Raw genomic sequence first — 15,805 nt, 5'->3', positions numbered from 1 at the left:
GGTCCGTCCTTGCCCTCAATCGCTCTCCCCTCCTCTCCTCTCCTCTCCTCTCCTCTCCTCTCCTCTCCTCTCCCTCTCCTTTACAATGGAAATAAACTTGCCTCTAAAAGACTACAAGGTTCTAACTGATTTTCATCATGTTCAGTATTTTCTCTCACAGGCCAAAGGATCTCTGCTGGAAAAAACCACAACTGGATGGAACAAATACAAACAAGATTGTTTGAAAATGCTGCAGGAATCGACTGCAGATACTGGTAAGGAAACAGTCAGCACAGTAAAGCAACGTGCTAAGCAGCATTGATGAATATGCAAATATTCTTTTGCTTGCTTTGCAGAAGTGTGTGTCTGTTCATTAGTTCTAAATGTCGAACAAAGGGCTGTAACAAGACATGCAAACACACAATCATTATGTTAATGGCTCTCTTTGTCCTGAAACACATTATGTTCCTATATGCAAACCCAGATCATATCCAGACAGGAACCACTGAACGGCTGGTGCTGAGCTGTGGTCCAGAGGTGGCTGCTACCCATTATTGGTAAGAACCGCGTCCTTTGGATGAAGGAGAACAGACCATCCAAGGACAAGAAGGTGTCTCCGTTTTCTATACTTTAGAAACGGAGCCATGGCAGGCAAGAACCCAAAACACATGAGGCAGAACAGAGTCTGGTTTCTGCCTAGTCGCGGTGGCTGAGGAGCTGCTCTCCTCTCTCAGGACTGCTGATGCTTTTCGTGATACAGTTATTAAACACACAGAGACGACGTTGCCCCATGTTCACCCGGCACTTATTACCTTTAGCTTAAAGTCCCTTATTTATTCTCCTGCCTCCACGGCTTTTGGATCCTTGGCTGACGAGCAGACTAGCTTCGGAGGACAGTGTCTTCTGAAAAGTGGGAGAGAGCGGAACTGAGTCCACACCGCCTACCTCTGGTTGAGTGCTCTAACTTTTAAGCTATTTGGCAAAAGGGGAGCTTAGAATCTGTGATTATTTCACTCTTGCAAGTATGAACTCGACTCAGCTAGACAGAATTCTTCTAGCTTTGGATGGGCAAAACCGCTCAAGTTAAGAGAGGAGCACTGCAGCTTGTCCCAGAAGAAAGAAACTAACCAAAGGAGCAGTGTTGCCATTAGTGCATTTTATTTTATCTGCTGTAACCTGATTGCTCCATTTCAGTTCTGCATTATCAAAGGTTTTGCTTAACCTTAAGTCCTGTGAGTGGTGTGATCCCTGTGAAGCTGAAAACTGTGTTAGTCCGAGATACTCCGAGATACAGCTCCCTACCCTCTGTTGCCCAAAGACGGAGGAGTCACTGTCCGAGAAGCTGGCAGTGGTCTGAGCTGAGAACCGCTGTCACAGCGGTCATGGGAAGTAGCAGCAAAAATCTGCAGCATGTACCAAAACCGGTGAGAGGGGGGCTGGAATCTGCCTGTGACATTGGCCCACAGAGGCCTCAGGGTGATTTTGAGCGCTGTCCTCATCTCGCAATGCAGGGTGTACAACCTGCTGCTGCTGTGTAGACCGGGGGAAGAAGGGCAGCAGCCATGGCTGCGCCGTGCCCCGAGCGTTGCAGAGTGGATGGGTCAAGTTTAGCTGCTACACCTGGAGTAGCTGCCGTTTACCTGGAACAGGTAAACGTGGTTGTCTATTGTCTGAACAACTGTTTGCCTCTCTCCCCAGGAATACGGTGTAATGGGACATTTGATCAGTTTGTTTGCTGGCCTTACTCACCCCCAGGAAAAGTCTCTGTTCCTTGTCCGTCGTATTTGCCATGGCTGGAAAATGGTAATGTGGAAGTAACTGCCCTTCAAGTTTATTCTGGGAGTCGTGGAGGGACAGATGGTGCTAGTGCCTTTTGTCCCAGTGTCCTTGGAAGTGTCTGAGGACTTTCTTATCTTACTTCTTTTCACCTCTGAATTGAGGCACAAAATTGTTGTTGATTCTTAATTATTTAGTCTTTTTCTCCATCTCTGCTTGCTGCAGCTCCATGTGTCCACTTTAAAGCACCATTTCCAAGACGGTGTAACCATACGGCCAGGCCTTTATTGGCAGAAGCAGATTTGGGGTTCAGCTTCTGAGGCTCAATGCCCCAGACTGACCCCAGACATGAGGCTCACCCACAGAAAAAACAGAATAGCCAAACAAAACAGTGGTCCAAACAGTCAGGCCTCCAGCAGGACACCTGCCAGTGGTGTGGTGACAGAACAAGCTTTATTCTTGCAGGGAGTGGAGAAGGGTGGCTTTCAGGAAGGCAAAAAGAGTAACATCTGTCTAAAAGCAAACACCATTCCCTTCTTCCAAAATAAATGAAAGGACATTCCCGCCACCGCAGCCTCGCGTGAACCTCTGAACCCTGCTGCACAGCCTTTCTCAGCGACATGTGGCTTCCTGTGCTGCATTTCTGACACCACTTGGAAGGACCAATTGTGTCTTAGTTTACGGGAGACTACCATGGGCTGCGTTCTGCAGCCCACCCCACACATGGTTTCTTCTGTAGTATCATAATTTGTCCTTTTTTGTGCTGTTAAAGAGACCCAGTTTCTATCTAGGCTCCCAAACAACTCTTTCTGCCAACCACTTCGAACAAATTCAGCAATTCGTAATAAACATAAAAGCATGTTACTTCCCTCCATGCAATGGAGACTCTTTCTTCCCTTTTCTTCTGTCTGAATTTCTACAAAAGCAAGATATAAGGCTTTGCAGCAGGTTACGAAGCTTTAAATGGTTCACAGTTTTAAATTGTTCATGTTCTCCGTCACGCCACAGCAGCTGAGGAAGGAGAGCATGGAGACAGCGCCGCTGGCTGTCCTAGAGGTTTTGTGGGACTGAGCTTAGGGTGGTTCCACCATTGGGATGGCTCCACCGTTGGGAAATGGGTGGTCCCCATTTCCACTGCTGGTCCCATTTCCATAGCTGTGTCTGTTCTGGGCACCAATGGACTTGGACCAGAAATGCTTGGAAGCATGAGGTAAATTTATTGAGGTTTGTCCTCATTGCCAGCTGTGAGTACTGAGAAATTAGGGTGTTCTAGAAATGAGCTTTCTGCTCACATTGCCTAGATGCCTTCAGAGTTTTTCCAGTGTCTGATCTCCACAAAAATCTCCCATTTCATCACAGCAAACTGTGACTATTCTGATGTTGTGGGCAAATTCGTAATTAGTATAAACTAGGAGAATCCAGTGAAAGCCAAGGAAGCTGCACTGGTTCACTCCCCCTGCTGGTTGGGCCCCAAAGCACATAAATAAAACACCAACCGCAGGGGTTTCGGAGGAAGATCATCTCCAAACCACACTCTTCCTCCTACACCTCTGACTGCACCGCCTGGGCAATGAGCTACCCCAGTCGATGGGATGTATGAGCTTAATGAGGAACGAGGAATGAAGCGAGATGTAGGCTTTTCTTTGGGATGTAGTAACTACGTATTTTTTGTAAATATCAGGTACAATCTGGGAATTTACTTTCACCGAATTACCTTCCTCCTCTGCCCTATGTAAATCTGAAAAGTATATTGTCAAAGACAAAAGAAAAGTGGTTTTTATTCTTTTTTGGAGTGGGTGTGGGGTGGTGTCTATTGCTGTGGTGTAAGGGAGAAAGCTTCAAAATATGTATGAAAAATTAGATCTTTATTTTGGCCTTTCAGACTGAACCTCTGTTTACTTTCAGGAACTGTAGGAAATGTATACAGAGTCTGCTTGGACGAAGGGACTTGGCAAACAAAGGAAAACTCCACAGACATTTGGCGTGATAGTTCAGAATGTTCTGAGAAAAATCATTTTAAAAAAAATGTGAGTATGATTTATACTGCGGTTTAATACTTTAATCTTCTTAGTCCCTTCTTGAGTAACTGATAGAACGTTTTCACTGTTTACCTGCAAAAGATGTTCAGATTTCATTTTGATGGCCAAATAAAAACCTGTTATTTTATTTAGAAGTGGAGGAGGTAAAGTTAAGGAGGAGAATTCCTGCTTTAGATGCTACAAATTATTTTCTGTTCAGAGTCCAGCATCTCCTAATAAAATTGAGAAAGACTGCAAATCCACAAACAAATAAATTCAAAGCATCCCATCATCTGCCCCGAACTGCTGTCTTCTGCCAAGGCCAGACAGCTCCGTTCCATGCCACTTCCTGAGCCTTCTAGTCTTCAACGAGCTGTTAACCGGTCCTTGGAAAAGTAGCCGGTCACAGCCTGGTGGGTTCATGGTAACGCAAGTGTCACCCTTCCCGGGGGGACAGAGCAAGCAGCCCAAGGGCTGGGCTTTAGGAGCAGGAGAACGGCCCCTCAGAGGCAAATAAAGAGCAAAGCCTCACCTCGACAAGGCTCAGCTCTTCGTACCAAAGATAAAACGAAGACAGTGACTGATCCCCTCTGGTTGGTGGAGCTGGGGAGGACACTCTGGGCGCTGCATCTGCGAAGAAGCCCGGCTCGTGTCCGCTGCCAGAAGGCACTTTGCAACCGAGCAGCTCACTTCCACCCCCGAGTTAGTTTTCAGGTAAAAAGACGGTTCAAGCAGTGAATCGGGGGTCTTGCACCCCGAGCCACGACTCGTGCCTGCTCTCAGCTCCTTGGAACCGTTTTTGCCACAGAGTTCAGCTTGGCTGGTGGGAAAACTAAGTCTTTTAGGAAAGCACTATTACTGGTGATTATTTTTTACTCTTTACTATTTTATTGGGTGAGCACTGTTCTGATTATTACTTTATTGGGTAACAGGATTGATTACTTTGTTAAACACCATTGGTTTGGGATCCCCATGTACTCCAAAGATTTTACTAAACTCTATATAGTGAGTACATGAACTTCCAAACTAACAGTTTATTTATATAAGTGTGATAAATATTCGTAAGTGCTGAGTGTTTTCCACGGTTTGTTGACCATTCTGGATCACAGACTTGTGGGTGGTGGTGTCCCAAATCTGGGTTCTTTACCCAGTGTTCAAAAACCAGCTGACACACAGAGCCAAGGTACTTGTTTTACTCTAGTTCTGCACAGAACAGGGGCATGAGCAGAGAAATGGGAAAACTTTGCAAGAAGAGATGTTTAATGGAGCAAAGTGGGAAGGAAGCGTGACTGCCCCCTTTCTGCTCTGAGGCCTTATTTGTCATTCAGCAACGTTCTAGAGAACTAATAATTCCAAGTTTTTTCCTTGAGCTCATGGCAGCAGCCAGTCTCTTTCGGTGATTCCAGGCAGAGCTGCCTCTCAGAACCGTACAGACAGAACCGGTCCGTAACCACGGCCCCGGCCACACGCAGTCATTGCACTTGTGAACAACTTGAGCCAGATGGTCTCTGCAGTTGTCACACCACCAGGATCTGTTCGGTGCGTGTAATCATGGCAGCAATCAGCTGTAAATGGTGTTTGTGCAGGAGCAATCTGGAAACAGACCGTGAGTGCCTCCAAATTTCAAAATGACCGAGGGCTGTCTGCAAGTGCAGGCAGGGAGCGCAGGGTGCTGGTGTCAGAATCCTCCCCGGGCTCCCCTGCCACGCAGAGGAGGTGGGCTTGGAGGTGGGCTCAGAGGTGTCTGAGCTGTGTTCACTCTCTGCCCACCCGCCTGCAGGAATAACATGTCTTTCTTCTTTGTTCCTAGGAAGAAGAACATAAATTACTCACCACGTTACAGCTGTTGTACACTGTAGGATATTGTTTCTCTCTCATCTCACTTGTATTAGCTCTCCTCATACTGTCTTTACTCAGGTTAGTACAAATTTACACACATTTTAAAAGTACAGACCCCAGTATGCACATTCTTCTTTTCATGTCATCAAATTTAGTGCTTAGCTGCCAGTGTAAATAACTTGCATTTTCCTCATAAGCATTATAAAAACAATTCTGAAGCAAAAACCATCGAGAACAACAATAGGAATACAACAGTACTTTTTTTTTAACTTCTGCAAATTAAATATATTCCAGAGTTTTACTTTTTCTCCCACAGAAAACTTCACTGCACAAGAAACTACATCCATATGAATTTATTTGCATCTTTTATCTTGCGTGCCGCAGCCGTTCTTATAAAAGACTCTGTTTACTACAATATTTACTCCAAAAGACCGAATGATGAGACTGGGTGGATATTATACCTCAGTCCTGAGGTAAGCAGTTAGTTCATTGCTCATAGCAAATATGTGCTGCTAGAGGCCCGAACGGTTACAGGTTCAGCAGTTTGCCCTACGACAGCGAGCTTTGAGCTTTGAATGCTGAAATGTTGCTGAGAAAGCTTGGGGTAATCCAGAAAAATTGTGCTTTGATAAATTGTAATAGACTGATTTTATACGAAGCCTTGTGTTGAAGCAACAGATTAAACAGTAGTTATATTTAGCAACATCCAATTAAGCAAACCACCTCCCACCTGTAGTTTCGGGAATACACCTGCACTGTTATTTGGCACTTGGGTAACTCGGTGTTTACTCACTCCTGCTGTGCACAGCACAAGGCGAGGCAGTGCACCCAAACCCTGCTTGTCAACGAGTTGATCTAATGATTTATTGCCCGTGAAAGAACACCAAGAAAGAAAAAAAATAAAGGCCGTTCTGTACTGGGAAAATGAGCGAATTTTGTTAAACTTGTTTGGATAATGGAATAACAACATCTCATGTGTGGTCACTGTGGAGAAACTACACTCGTATGATGTATGGGTATGGTTTGCCCATGTCAATGAGCACAATCACATGCAAGATGTCAGTGGTGACTATTATTTCAATAGCTCATCAGTCACGATTCTGACAAGCACATCATGACAAAGAGCACATGCCCCAGCCTACACGGTCGCTGTCTTTTCCTGTGTGTCACCCCCACTCCAGCTCTCTGACAACACAAAAGCCTTTAAATTGTTGCACTCCCCTCTAACCTCTCCCAGGCAAGAAGGAGAGTCCTGTGAGGTACGTGATTGAATCACGTTATGTGTTAGAACCACGTGATGGTGTTAAAATAACACGAGCAAAACAGAGCTTTCAGGTACTGACGATGATTCCCGGTGTGTCATTTCTACAGATCGTCATTATTTGCAGGACTGCCCAGTTTTTCATGCATTACTTTGTCGGGGCAAATTGTTTTTGGCTGTTAGTAGAAGGAATTTATCTACATACGTTATTGATAACCGTTGTCCTCTCTGAAAGACGACTGCTACAGACATACATTGTGATAGGATGGGGTAAGTACCGGACAATCTCTGAGTTCTTGATCCTGTGATACTTCTTTGCATCAGTGGTGCCTGCTCTGTAAGGAAGAAAGGAAAAATCTGAGCTCTTCTCCTGATTGGTTGTTTTGAAGTCAGCAATTGTCAGTAAGGCTACGCCAGCAGCGACACGTTCGGTGCAGTTCAGTTGGACCCGTAGACACAGGAAGTGAGTGAATTGTCTCCTAAGAAAAGAGTGGCCTAGTGGACAGAACAAGCAGAAATAAGACTGTAATGGGCTGTATTTTCTGTCATCGCTGAGTATCAGGGTACTACCCACAACTCCATTTCCTTTTGTAATAGAGCTCCTACATAGCAAAGCTGTCTAAACTTTAACCATTTACTTACTCAACAGCATTATCTTGTCTGGATGAAGGAGGAAATCAAGGTTTCCCAATAATCATAAAAAATCCACCTGTTCAGCTTGCAGGCTTTGTGGTTTTAAATGAATAGTAAAAATGTCCTCTTTCACAAGGTTTGTGGCAAGAGCTGTGGTTTCAAAGGCAGTGGCTGAGCTGAGGAGGAGGATGGGATGGGTGGCCGTAAGAACTTCTGTCTGTTAAACTTCCATCAGTGCACGGATTTACCACCTGGTGCACTATCACCACCCTTCTGTCTATTGAACTATATTGTCAAATGGAAGATTGTGTATCCAGGACCGTGGGACTATAGCGAATAGCCCACTTGGAAAAAAAAGGGAAAGCGATTTTCAGAAGGATTTTATTGTGGTGGACAATTATGTGGCTGTAAATAAATTATTCCACATTTGCTGTGCCGTGCTGCTTGCTAAAATTATCTACCGAGGGTAAAGAGGTATGATTTAAAGAGCTGTTTAAACTCAGATATAAATAGCTGAAGGAAATGGCAGCTGAGGCTGAAATTATAATCGGTACGGCTGGAATGCTGCAATATTTACACGTTTAAAGGAAATTCTTTGTTATTGTTATCATGGCTGTGGTCTTGATAGTAATTCATGTCATTCAGTTTTAGTTGTCTGATGGTTGTACAGGTCTCTCTGTACAATCACAGGGAAAAAAGACAGTTCACTTGACTTCTCTTTACCTCTTGAATTTTGAAATGGGAATTGGACATCATCGAAAAACTAGTGGAGAAATTCCTAGAATAAATATCTTTCAGATAAGGCCTTTTTTGACGCTTTTCTAATATGACCATATCCATGCCAAAGCTTAAAGCAAGATGTGGAACAGGACTTCAGCATCTAAAATACCACACGGCGGGAGCCTGAGCAAAAAACTTGCCAATTATTTTGACTTCTCGGGGTCAGGAATTTATAAGACTTGGGCAGCTCAGCAGAGTATATATAAATGTACAGTCTGAAAACACAAGCTTCAACTAGAGAAGGAAATTCCATTTTGTGTTTGAGCTACAAATGGGGAAAGCCAGGCTGAGGTTGATTTTTGTACCATTCTGAATAGAAGACCGGAAAGGGAATGTCTTTGCACCACTCACTGCTGCAACAGGTCTGTGCTTTGTACGGACCATTCCGCAACCTGCTGTAACTGGCTCCTTTCCTTTTCAGTCGTTCCTATCCTGTTTGTGGGTCCTTGGGGAATCAGCAGATCAAAACTGGAGAACACAGGGTAGGTCACTAAATTAAATGTGTTTAGAACGTGCTTTCTGTTTGATTTTTCTGGAAGCCCTTGACAGTAATTGACTACTGGATTATATTAAAATAATTCAGCACCTGGTAATACTTGTTACATTTTCTAAGTTCATTTTAGTACTTTTACATTAAACTACTTCAAGGAAGCCTCAAATTTATTAATGCGTAAATCAAGAAGTGGAGTGAACATTCTCTGTTCCTGAAATGAAAGCTATCGCATCCAATGTTCATCCACTTACATGGAGCAAACTGTCAGCTCAAACATCTTCATGGAGAGCATCTTGTTAGTAAGAGAAGGAGGCCAGGGTTCCCTTGGAGACCATCTACACTTTGAGTTTAATTAGTATTCATTGCCATTTTGAAAAAAAAGTTATGGTGGATAAAGACAAAAGCTGATATTCACTAAAAGCTGATACTGGATGAGTGTGTTCAGTGTTCAGTGAATGAACCAGTAACTGGCACCAGTAAGCATCAGTTTTCCAGTCTTCTGGTCTTCAGCGGTGCTGTCAATCACATCACATAAACTTCAGGTTTATGTATGATTTCTATTGTTGCTCTTTTTAATTCATGGTTCCTAGAGAGTTTTGTTTGGAACATCAATGGAGTTATTTAGCAACAGCATCAGGAACCAAATCACAATTAAGACACGTAGAGTTCGATGTTACACAGAGTACAAATGACAAGCCAAGATCCTGCAGAGTGTCCGGCTAATTAGCAAGAAGGGACACGTTCGTAGGACAAATAGAAGGTGAGAGCAGGAGAAAAGGAGATGGATTCAAGGAAGGGAATGTGCACTTTTTAGCAGGTCAGGAACTGTTGTCATGATTCATAGTTTACCCTTTTCCAGTTTCCAGTTTCCGATAGACGAATTAGAGGAGGGTGAATTCCATTATAAAGGTTTGGTGTCATGTACAGTTGTTGTGTGGATCCAAAGATGAGTTTGCCCATAGTTCTGAAGTCTGCGGTCTAGGGAAAGCTCTCTGAACATTCTGGAGGAAACATCTTCAGATTAAATACAGTTACATTTGCCAGTTTTATCCCATTTCTCCAAAGTGCCACCTGAAAAAGTTGAACTTTGTCAACTTCCTTTTGAAAGATCTGCACAGGTTATGTACACTTCCTAATTTTTTTCTATGAAAATAACGCCATTATACTTTAAATGGTTATTCAGGTGCTGGGGAACAAATGAACACATGGGAATCTGGTGGATCATCCGAGGACCGATGTTGTTTTCCATTGCAGTAAGAATTATTTCTTCTGTTCATAATACCATGCATGACTGTGACTGTCTTTTGTGACCTCTCTCTCCAAATAAAACCCAATTCTTGGATAGAAAAGATGAGACAGAAAACACTGTAAATGAAGTTTTGAGCTGTGGGGGATGGGCACGGCTTCCTTTCTGTCCATCTAACAACAAAGATTTCAGTGTCAGCCTTGCAAATCGCTGCAGTGAATCTTCACAGCTCCATCTGGATCAAAGGTGGAGTCTTTTGCTTCTCATATTTTTTGCTTCTCATATTTTTACCTTCATATTCTCAGCGAGCAGGTTTCTCAGGAGAGTGCTACTGTGTGATGAGCACTACTAGAAAGCTCTGAAACCCCTAAATAGCATAAAATTCTTATCTTATGACAACAAGGATACAGAGAAGTAGCAACAGAATTATTGATGGTCATGGGGAGAAAGCATTGACCTCATAAAAATAATGAAGCGTGGTGTGGCAAGACTGTGACATGAAGTCTTTTCTTACACAAATGCCAAAGAATGTACACCTGAAATGTGGTGACAATGAAGAGATAGAAATAGCATGATCAAAACAACTCATGAGGCTGTGATTATGAACACTGAATTTTGATAGGTGGGACTATGATGTGTGTCCAGAATACCCCATGTTCTCACTGGTCAGCAAGGCACAAAGGAATAAGGGATTTGGTTAGCTGGAGAGACCGCAAATGTTGTAGGTAAGGGGTGTACTTTAACTAGGCAAACGTGTACAGGGAGTAAAAGAAGGATGGCTCAAAGTGTAACACTGAGGAAGTGATGCATTCAGTGCATCAGCTGGAGGGGAGGGTGTTGGTGTCAGTCGCACTGGAGAAAAGATGCGGAAATTAAAACTTCAGAGAAGAAATAACAGACTTTATTTTGCTGCTGCTGTGACTAGAAATGGGGAAGAGGAGCAGAGTGGTGAAAGGGAATTAAAAGGATGCTCAGCCTCCTGGGTTTGCCTAGGATAGGGTTAATTTCCACAGCCAGGATAGCAGAGGGAACCAGCCAATGGGATATTCGATACCACAGTGATGTCATTCCCAGTCTGTCTGTCTATCTATGTTGATGGTATTCGCTCTGCAAAATCAAATAAAAACATCTCTAACTGGTGAGACCTCCCTCTATTTATGCTTTAGTTTTATTTTTTTTAAAGGGAATAATGTCTACTTATCACCCCGTGATGTTTTAAAAATACATCTGTGCACATCTGGGGAGCACAGCATGAACAGTGGTTGGGTCTTTACACAGACCAAGAACTAGGCTTCCACCAGTAATACCCACACATCGAAAGAGGGCAAGAAAAGCAGTCCTGAATAACTGCCCATCCCCAAAATGAGGAAGCAGGGTTCTGCTTTAAAATTAAAATGCAGTTTGGTACTGGAAGATCCTGTATCATAACGTGTGTGTGAATCAGGCTGAATAAGGCACCGTGACGTTTCTCAGCACAGGGCTTTTGGTTTGTGGAAGTGAAGCAGTTAACAGCTCATAGGCAGAAAAGATATTAGCAGATTGGTCAGGGCTGAGTCAGCACAATTTAATTAACAACGGAGTGAACTATTGGTAGAAGAATACCCAGGGCTTCCTTGTCTGGCCTCCAGAGCCTCTTTGTCTGACGACTTGCCATCACTGCGGTTTTTTATCGGTTCCTGCCTGCCGGTGTGGTTTGGTGGAGAGCTGTATGACCTGCAGCGCCACGAACTCTGTTAACTGCTGCCTTTGGAGGGACTTGATACCTGCTGCTCCGTGCGCTCTGCTGCAGCTGTGGAAACAACCCACCCACCCCCGTTCCAACCTGATCACAGCCGCATTCTGACTGTTCGGTGACAGGGTTCGGGGTCCATTTCCCGTTTCTGTGACAGCTGTATGCGTGGGGTCACAGCATCTACTCTAAGTAACCCGTATCTATTTTCTTTCAAGGTTAACTTCGGCATCTTCTTAAAAATTCTGAGGATGCTGATTTCCAAACTAAAAGCTCAGCAAATGAGCTTTCATGACTACAAATACAGGTATGTAATAAATAACAAAGTCCAGCCCTTTTCTTCCCTTAACGTTCTCAGGAGGTTGCGTGTCTGCCCTTGCAGACTGTACATTTACCTGCCACCGCCAGCTGTAATTCTGTGATTCGGAGTGAGATGTAGGAAAGTCGTCTGGGGAAAAGGGTTCCACAGACCTATCTGGGAGGTAGAGCCGGGTCAGCACCTGTGTGCTGAGAGTTATGGGCATTTCCTCCAGGACTCTGCGATGCGGTAAGACCTCTGCTCTCAGGCATCCTCACTGTGGCCTCTACTGCTGCGACACATTTTTTCCTTGAGTGTGACAAAAGGTCCTCAAAAGAAAAGGAGGTGTAGAAGATTTATGGGATGTGGATTTTTTTCACAGATGCAGACGCTGTTGACTCAGGAGTGTCCCTGGTCTTCTTATAAACCCAAACCAGAGCATTGTCTTTAGCCTGTGCTACTGCAGGCCCTGGTGCGGGCTCTCCTGGGCAGAGTCTCAAAGGTACATCATGACTTATGCAAAGTCCTGGAGTTGGCCTTGGCACAAACTCCTTCTCACTTTGTGGAAATAGGAAGGGTGGGCTGCTCTGTGAGGAGCCAAGGGTGCACTGAAAACCACTCTTGGATCAATGGAAGCCTGAGGATTTGTTAACTGCTTCCCACATCCCAGTACTTTCCAATTCTTATTATTTTTAATCAAAGCATCGTAAATCCCTGTCTGCTGCTACGGTCCTGCCTTACCAAGACAAATTATTTTACTGTCTGACAGGACTGGGTTGCGTGAGAGGGGGTGGAAATTCCTCTACTAACTTCCTACTGAATTCCAGCATTAAATCCCTAACGAGAAGTGCATTTCCATTTTCCTTCAACAGTCAAGGTCCAAAAGGTCTCAGCTCTATTCTCCGGTCTGCTGAAGCAGGTTGTTGTGATGACAGTCACAGTCACGGTGTATTCCACATTACTTAATGCTTCGCATTACATTCTCCTTCCTGCTGTTTATAGTCTTGCAAAACTTCCAAAGATTCAAGCTATGCCTCACGTTGCAAGCTTTCCATGCAAACGTGTTCTCAGGTTTGTTAAAGAAGAATTTTTCCCACAAAAATTATTCTGGTTGCATTTTTAGAGAGTTGAAACTTCTTAAAAAATGCAACCAAATGTACCACAGAAACTCTCTATGCAGCTACACAGGCTTTTCAGCACTGATAGGAAGATCTGAGATCCCTGGTAACAGATCGCTCATCTTTAGCGATGTAAATATTTTCCTGTTAGCTAGCAGCAGCAGCGTGAGGTTAGTGTCCTTCCTGTTCAGGTTCTTGTCTCTGACTTTTCACTTTAAACCCCAATCCAGGGTTCTCTCCTGTATGGTCTTTTCTGAGAGTGTGCTCCAAAATCTGTACCTGGAACTTTGCCCTCAAAAATCACAGAATTGTTAATACCATTCCAGGGCTGGATTTTTGTAGCTGCATTTTTGCACCAAGGATGCTGAAAAAATACTACAATAAACCATTTTCTTTTTAAGATTGGCGAGATCTACGCTTGTGCTGATTCCGTTGTTGGGGATCCATGAATTCGTGTTTACCTTCATCACTGATGAACAGGTGGAAGGACTTTCCAGGCATATAAGGCTTTTCATTCAGCTGACGATGAGCTCATTCCATGTAAGTTCCAGTTTTTTTGCAGGTACTGTTTTGGGGGGTCATAGTTCCACCTATACATACATATATGTTGCTCACTGAAGGACACCACAGCTATAGAGCATTCTTCTTTCAGGAGTTGAATGTGGATTACACGGCATTTGGGACAGTGTGACGACAGGAAACGCAGACCTGAGTGCTGTGAGAACATTAACAGAGTGAAAATATCTGCTATGAGGAGAAACCTGTGAAGGATAAGCAGGAACTGCTTTGTGTGTGGTTCCTCCAGAGGAGGAGCTTTCTTGCTGTCTTCTGAAAGAACTGGGCAGTTCAAGAAGTACCAACAATTTTTCAGGCAAAAGAATAACAAATGAGGTCCATTCCTTGAAATGTCTGTGTATTGAGGTTTTCTACCCCGCAAAAATCATGACTATGAGAATGTCTGTCCTCACTCAAAGTTTGTTTCTCTAAAGGATGTGGTCATTCACTACCTGTGAATTTACACTATGGTCTCCTAGAGGTGCACGCAAAAACTCAAGAGTAAATTTCTGGAGCTAAGAGGAAATCTATTGGAGCACTCGGGTTGGTGGAACAGATAGAGGGACTAGCATCTGCGGGTGGGAAAGGAGTTTCTCGGAGTGTTCACACACTAGGCTCCTCTTCAGTCACCTTGCCTTAGCAGCACGGCTGGGCAGAAACCAGAGGTAGTGACGAGATGAGTGTAAATCCGGCAGCTCTGGACCCTCGTACCTTGGCCCAAGCATGAAGGTGCGAAGGAGCCGCGCTCCATCACCACAGTCAATCCTGAACAGTCCAAATTCCCCAGCGAGCGGTGACCGAGGCTAGCTGGTGATCCTCAGTGGCTGTGCACAAGTACACTCATGTCCCACTGTCACTAACTACTCTCCAGTTTGCCCAGGCTGAGGACTGGACACACCAGTCAGTCGTTCTGCAGGCACCAAGCGCTGCTGCCTGCTTCACCCTGTCTTCTGCAGAGTTGCTGGGTAGTGGCTTTTGCAGTGGGACTCCCGGGAGATTACCCACCTGCTCCACAAAGTTGTCCTCTACCCGTCTCCTCGTCTCAACCTTTCTAGGTTTCTAGGTCTCCTCTCTTTAGTGATGCTCCAGCAGTAGAAGTCCTCACTAGTCACCGCCTCACAACTGGGGCAGCTCTGCCCTCTGCCCCAGTCCAAGGTCCTCAAAGCGTTATTGCGCTTCTCCCGCAGGTGGAGGTGAGCCGTCTTTTCACGCCGCGTGCCCCGGTGCTCTGGTAGGTGCATGCATCAGGGCCTTGGCACTGTTACTGAGGCTCGAATTAAAAATTGCCACCACTGCCTGAGGTGAAAAGTGTCCAGGCAGGCAGGGCCTGGTGACGGGCTGCTGAAGCAGCTGCTCTGCTACAGACGTGTCCTTATTTGGAGAGGCTGCAGTGACTAGATGTTATCTTAAGAAACACAGAATAATTTTAAGTGAAATCTTTATTTATTGGCTTGCACAAAGAAATCTGATATAGAAGATAGCTTCCTCAGCCCCGGCAGGACACACAGGCTTCATTCCTTCTGGAGGAGCACGCTCCCGCTGGGCTCCGTGGCACGCTTCAGCAGCAGAGCTGCTCCTCAAAATACCCAGAGATCTCAGACAGTGTTTATTGCAGATTCTCTTTTTTAGCAGCAGCATTATTTGTGAAGGGGTTACCAAAAAAGCTCATGAACTGTGCGCAACGGCGTTTGTTTAGTCTGGGAATCTTCTCAGGGGTCTGAAAAAGCAGCTAAACTGTTTTGTTGAAGAGAAGTGGTTACCTCCAGGATCTCACTTGGAGGATTTAACTCAAACGAGGACAAAACCAAATTCTAAGTAGAAGTTCTGCTGTAGGTATGGTGCAGCTTTGCTTTGGCAAGTGGAGCAATCTAAACACCTCGTTTCATCGGTGCGCGCGCTCCATCAGCCCCAGGGAGAAACTCTGCTTTCTGGTGGATAAAACCCAGTTATTTGATGAGCAATTTGTCACGTTGCCCTTGTCAATAGAAGTGACGAACCGTTGGGAGACTCACACCTGCATCTACCCTTTCCTATTGGTTATTGTGCTGATGAACATTTCTTCTGTATTTCTAATTCTTCT

The 15,805-nt window shown here is 44.6% G+C and overlaps 1 protein-coding gene across 1 annotated transcript in view; it reads left to right on the top strand.

The window, feature by feature from the left end:
- The window catches only part of GLP2R (glucagon-like peptide 2 receptor), a 26,925-nt gene that overhangs the window by 6,591 nt on the left and 4,529 nt on the right, over window positions 1-15,805 (top strand). Inside the window, exons 2-11 of the mRNA XM_010136966.1 lie at window positions 161-254; window positions 1,678-1,782; window positions 3,661-3,782; window positions 5,584-5,690; window positions 5,929-6,085; window positions 6,984-7,143; window positions 8,708-8,768; window positions 9,963-10,032; window positions 11,973-12,061; window positions 13,572-13,710. Coding sequence (XP_010135268.1) covers window positions 161-254; window positions 1,678-1,782; window positions 3,661-3,782; window positions 5,584-5,690; window positions 5,929-6,085; window positions 6,984-7,143; window positions 8,708-8,768; window positions 9,963-10,032; window positions 11,973-12,061; window positions 13,572-13,710 — 1,104 coding nt within the window. The remainder of the gene's footprint in view (window positions 1-160; window positions 255-1,677; window positions 1,783-3,660; window positions 3,783-5,583; window positions 5,691-5,928; window positions 6,086-6,983; window positions 7,144-8,707; window positions 8,769-9,962; window positions 10,033-11,972; window positions 12,062-13,571; window positions 13,711-15,805) is intronic.

The sequence above is a fragment of the Buceros rhinoceros genome, unplaced genomic scaffold, assembly GCF_000710305.1.
Source record: "Buceros rhinoceros silvestris isolate BGI_N320 unplaced genomic scaffold, ASM71030v1 scaffold17825, whole genome shotgun sequence".
Taxonomy (NCBI): Eukaryota; Metazoa; Chordata; class Aves; order Bucerotiformes; family Bucerotidae; genus Buceros; species Buceros rhinoceros.
This window is presented reverse-complemented; position numbering and strand designations above follow the sequence as displayed.